The sequence below is a fragment of the Episyrphus balteatus genome, chromosome 1, assembly GCF_945859705.1.
Source record: "Episyrphus balteatus chromosome 1, idEpiBalt1.1, whole genome shotgun sequence".
Lineage (NCBI taxonomy): Eukaryota > Metazoa > Arthropoda > Insecta > Diptera > Syrphidae > Episyrphus > Episyrphus balteatus.
This window is the reverse complement of record NC_079134.1, coordinates 123,777,219-123,783,218: the sequence shown is the minus strand read 5'-3', so window position 1 is coordinate 123,783,218 and position 6,000 is coordinate 123,777,219. Positions and strand designations below refer to the sequence as shown.

Below are 6,000 nucleotides of genomic sequence, written 5' to 3'. Positions count from 1 at the left end.
GTAGTTTAGGAACGACAAAAGTTAACGATAGTTAACAATAGTTAACTATTGTTAGAAAAAGAACGCACCTTAGTCCCTCGATAATGTAAACTAATTAAAACAAGGCGTTTTCGGATTTTAGAGGGATTCACATTACTGGAACTTTTTCGAACTGTCATTTGTGTCCCCTAGAATCAAAAACAATCTATTCCACTTTTTGTGAAAAATGAGTTAGAACTTAGAAACGCGGTTTATCTCAATTATTCAACCTCTTTCTCTGAGTGTGGTTGAGCACTTTCAAAGTCAACTTGTTCCAGAGTTACACTTTATAGAAATATTACAATTTGAATCAAAACGAATGTATTCCACATTTTTTGAGAATCAAAAGAATCAAAATAACACTACATATTCCTCATACAAAGCAAAATAATTCTCTTGTTAAGTTTCAAAACTAAACTATTCCTATGCATGACTTTCAAAACAACTCTATTCCAAAATTAATTATTAAATATTTTCGGAACGCGTTAGGTGACAAAGGAAAGCACAGTCAGTTTAAAATCAAAAGTACCTACATGTTTAATTCGATTCAGAAGTTGTTTTTTTAATAAAGCGGGACAAAGTGCTTAGGAACGTTTTGTTTAAATAACTCAATAAAAGAAAAAGTGGAATAGATTGTTTTTGATTCTAGGGGACACATTTAACTGATTAAAACATTCTTTACAACCAATTAATACCACAGAAAATACACTCCTGCTCAAATTTAACGCACATCCTATTTATTTTAAAGTAAAGTCCTGCTATTACTTTATGCCACAGCATCATGGTTATTTTCTCAAATGAGACAATAGTGATCTTAAATTAAAGGTATGGAATAATATGTTTGTCGGGAAGATTTGGGGAGAGATTTGCTGAAGTCTGTCTGTTAACCCGCGAGCCTTTTAAAGAAGAGTCATAAAATTTCATGGAGTTAAATCTGCTTTACAACACCTACGGAGTTAGCGAGCCTTTCTAGACCTAAGTTAAGTACCCAAAAATACTTGACTGATGCCCTCGAACAGCATCTGGTTCCAATCACCCCTAGATTTGGTCCACAGTTTAGTCTGATGCACGATAATGCATGCTAGAGTAGTTTGAGAATATCTTCAAGATTTTAATATTCCAGCTTCGGATTAACCACACAGAAATCTGGATTTGAATTCAATAGAACATGTGTAGGAAATATTGAAAAGATGCATTCGCGACCGAAATCCACCTCCAAGCAGTCTTGATCAACTGAAAACTTCAGTGAAAGAAGTGTTAAAACAAAACCTTCAAAAGTTAATTAGTGGAATGGACAAACGACTCCAGGTTGTCATATGCGCTAGAGGAGACTATACCAAGTATTGCATACATTATGGGAAAGAACCGTCACCCGCTTCCATTTTTTTAAATTTTTCTTCTTAAAAATAAAAATTATTTTATAATCAGTTTTCAGACCTTGAATTGTTAAATTTGGTTTACCTTTTTTTTGGTTGATAATACTGTTGCAGTTTAGCATTTTTTCGACTTGCTAAACAATAACAAAACACAAAAAAATGCACCAAAGAATTTTAAAGCCTTTTAAAATAAGATGCAGGGGTATAACTTCAGACGAAAAATGTGTGCGTTAATTTTGAGCAGGACTTTATTTATTTTAAGCTCAGTTTAAGCATTTACTGAATTAATAAACAAATCAATAAAATACAAGTATAATAAAGAGTACACTCCATTTCAAAAACTGAAAAAAAATCATAAGAATCTTTAAATCAATTATTCAAAAAAAAAAAAAAAACGTAAAAAAAACTTCATAAAAAGATGTAAAATGCTAGCACAAACATCTCCAGCCTGCAGCTGCATTTAATATATCTTAAGATATGTCTAGACAAATAACAGTTATGCATTTTTCAGACTTATACATAAATTGCGTGTACGAACGAGAAAAAACAGGCAAGCTTTTGCAAAGGAAATTCACATTATAGAGTCTAAAAATTTTCGAAATTCACATTATAGAGATGACAATGAAAATTTTTCGCGATTCATATTTTAGAGAAATTTGCATTATCGGTAATTCACATTATCGAGGGATGACTGCTGTATTTGGTTTAAACTTAAGAGTTGGTCCTATTTTATTTAAAACATCGAGTTCATACTCAAGCTTCCAACTTATATTTAAGTATAATAGACAAATAAGTCATCACCATCACAAAAAAGACCCTTAAAGCTTTTGATTTTATTCCTCGTGTGGATAAAGATCAATAAATTAAAAATAACGATTTATACCTACCCAGACAGACTTGATGTAAGACACTATCGATCGAAATAAATCTTCATTGGAATGGTAGATGGGTAGGTACCGCACTGTTATGCTTTCATTATAATGCAGCTTATAAAAATAATTGGAAAATATTGATTTGTATTTTAAGTCTTTATGACAAAAGAAAGCCAAATCAATATCAATCAATATATAAAACTCTAAGAATTAAATCCAAACTAATAGGTAAGTAGATTGCTCCTAAATCTTATCAACAAATCGTCTACAGATGGCAAAATTGTTCCAAGTCTTTAACAAATTCTATGGAGCTAGAATTATTTATTGTGCTTTCCACAGACGAAATAACTGCAGTATATATCCCAACAGTTACGTTTCCGTACAAGGTGACCTTTTCTAACTCATAAATGCAGAAACAAATCCAATTTGTGTTGCACAATGCAATAGTAACCAATTTATAACCTGTTATGTGAAACTGCTAATAAAGATAACTGGAAGTTCCAAAGACAAAGAACAATTCTTGCATAACAATCAAACCAGCTTGCAAAATAGGAATCACAAACAAAAAAGCTTATTCTACCCTTAAAGATAAGAAACCAAATCATACAAAAAAACAACAACAGAATGAATTTTCGGTTAACTTTTTTTTTATTTATTTGACGTGTTTTTCTCGTTTTTTAACTTAAAAAGTTGGAAATGCTTGACGATTGTTTAATTATTTTTTTTTTTTAATACTAAGAAACAAAAGTATGACGAATTTTTAAAGATCAACTTCTTATTCGTAGACCCAGTTCTCGGCAGCTGGAGTCCATGAGACCAATTCTTTCTCATTGAACCACAAAGCGATTTCCTTGTTAGCCGATTCAACAGCATCGGAACCATGGAGAATGTTGCGTCCAACTTGGATGCAGAAATCACCACGAATTGTACCTGGCAGGGAGTCAGCTGGGTTGGTGGCACCCAACATTTGGCGACCGGTCTTGACGACATTCAAACCTTCCCACACCATTGGAACTACTGGGCCGGAGCTCATGTAATTAACCAAACCGGGGAAGAATGGACGAGCAGATAAGTCGGAGTAGTGTTTCTCCAACAAGTCCTTGGAAGCCTGCGAAAAACGAGAGCAAGATAAAAGTGAAATTAATGACGTGTTTGACATGTCACAGGATATTGCATTTTTTTGAGGTTATGAATAATCTCACGTGGTAACATCATTTTCCCAACAAAAAAGTGTCAATCTTTATCGATTTTACTTTAAACTTATATTATTTTAGAATTATGCAACTAATTACAGTTTTATTTAAACAAATTTAATATCAACTTGAAATGCCCTTCACCCCTTAAACTTCATACAAAAGCTATCAGGGGGGCAAATGATTAGTAAAAATGGCGACGAAGAAGAGGTGGTTTGGGTTGGAAAATTGATTTTTGTCACAAGAAAAAAAAAAGGAAGATGATGAAAAAATTTTCTTTATTGAATACATACCCACATGAATTTCATGGCGACCAATTTGAAGCCTTTCTGTTCGAAACGCTCGATGATCTTGCCGACGAGTCCACGTTGGACGGCATCGGGCTTGACCATAATAAAAGTACGTTCCTTGTTTGCTGCCATCGCTGTTGAGAATAACGAGAAGAATGCCAAAATTGAAGCTATCATCAAAATGCCGTTGCTACGTCGGTGTTGGCTGCTCTGTTTCAAATACGTCATTTAGAACGGTGAAGTAGTGTTGTTGCAGTATTTGCGGTGTCGGTTAGGTTGGGATTTATGCGTGTGCAAGAAAGAAAACTATTTAATTAAATTAATGGTGCTAGTAGAAGGAGCCGGTAGATTGTCAAGGACGGGCAAAATAAATTAAGAAAATAATTAAGAAAAAAGATAAATGTCAGATAAAACGAAAGATAAGATTAGCAAGGGGCAGTGTTCGAAGATTAAACTTTTTTTAACGTAACGTAACGCGATTGTATAATGAGTTATAAAGGCTTGGCCACACCGGAGGGTACGCGGTAGCGGTACGGGTAGCGGCAACGATATTTGTATTAAAAAAATTCCACACCCGAACGTTGATGTGTCAGTTTGGAATTTTTTCCATACAAATACCCGTACCGTTACCTGTACCTCTACCGCGTACCCTCCGGTGTGGCCAAGCCTTAAGGCCGCGTTCCATTGAAAATGATAAACGCAACTCCCAACTAGCACAACAGCTTCTATAAATTGAAATCTCGCAGGTTCTACTTTGTATACAGCTTGTATTGAGCTTGCTTCAGAATTTAACTGCTTATAGAAGTTCGGACTTGTTTAACAACTTCTAATAAGTTGTTTAAATACTATTAAAGAAACTTAAACGAAGAAAGCTTGTTTTTCTTATTAGCCTGTTTAATGAGTTTATAGAAGCTTTACAGAAATTACGAAGTTTTGTATTTGATTTTTGGTTTTGATATTAAATAATCTAGCTCGGACACTTTTTGGTTTTGACATTGAATAATTTAGCTCGGACATTTTTTTGCTATTTGAACTGATTAAGTTTTTGATTTCATTAATGAATATACTAGGATGGCCGAGTGAGTAGAGTGGTGGACTACGACCAAGAAGATACGAAGTTCGATTCCTGGGTGTGTTAAAAAAATTATATACTTTTAAAATTATTATTAATAGATATACTAAAAAATAATGGAATGTTATATATAATATCAGATCAAAAGATAAAATTCATGATTTAAAACCAGTTAAAAAAGAATTCTTTTTTGTTTTTGTAGTTGTTTTTTTAATTTCGATAAGACATGTATTAAAGAGCTATACAAGCTCTTCCGAATCTGTCAAATCTCAAGGTTTGTGTAGAGCTTCGGTAAAGCTTCGTTTAAGATCCTTTTAGAGGGTCAAACTTGTATAATGTTCTCCTTTTTCCATGCCCAACAACCTTACTAAAGTTTAAAAGAAGCTGAAATGTAGCTTTTGTAATACCTTAACCGAAGCTGAAATGTTAGTTGGGCCCAACTAGCACAACAGCTTCTATAAATTGAAATCTCGTAGGTTCTACTTTGTATACAGCTTGTATTGAGCTTGCTTCAGAATTTAACTGCTTATAGAAGTTCGGACTTGTTTAACAACTTCTAATAAGTTGTTTAAATACTATTAAAGAAACTTAAACGAAAAAAACTTGTTTTTCTTATTAGCCTGTTTAATGAATTTATAGAAGCTTTACAGAAATTACCAAGTTTTGTATTTGATTTTTGGTTTTGATATTAAATAATCAAGCTCGGACACTTTTTGGTTTTGACATTGAATAATTTAGCTCGGACATTTTTTTTGCTATTTGAACTGATTAAGTTTTTGATTTCATTAATGAATATACTAGGATGGCCGAGTGGGTAGAGTGGTGGACTACCACCAAGCAGATACGAAGTTCGATTCCTGGGTGTGGCAAAAAAATTATATACTTTTAAAATTATTATGTAATAGCTGTCTTACATAGATTTCGTATGGTTGAACTTTTGGCAGTTGTCAAAATCGACGGCAAAGCTTGATTGTGTTTCTGCTTTCATTGTGAGAGGTTACACAGATTTCGTATGGTTGAACTTTTGGCAGTTGTCAAAATCGGCGGAAAAGCGTGATTGTGTTTCTGCTTTCATTAGGGGGGTTCACATTGACCAACTTACCGGACAGACCGATTGTCATTTGGCCTGATGGCCGAATTATATTTTTCGTTCACACTCATCAGACAATTTTCATCAAA

The 6,000-nt window shown here is 33.5% G+C and overlaps 1 protein-coding gene across 1 annotated transcript; it reads right to left on the bottom strand.

The window, feature by feature from the left end:
• Window positions 1–2,895: 2,895 nt before the first annotated feature.
• Window positions 2,896–4,016, bottom strand: LOC129907459 (nucleoside diphosphate kinase). The gene is made up of 2 exons (XM_055983698.1): window positions 3,753–4,016; window positions 2,896–3,374 (listed from the first exon to the last, which is right to left on the bottom strand). The coding sequence occupies exons 1-2, from the start codon at window positions 3,975–3,977 to the stop codon at window positions 3,042–3,044; spliced, it is 558 nt and encodes a 185-aa protein (XP_055839673.1). The 5' UTR covers window positions 3,978–4,016; the 3' UTR covers window positions 2,896–3,041.
• Window positions 4,017–6,000: the final 1,984 nt, after the last annotated feature.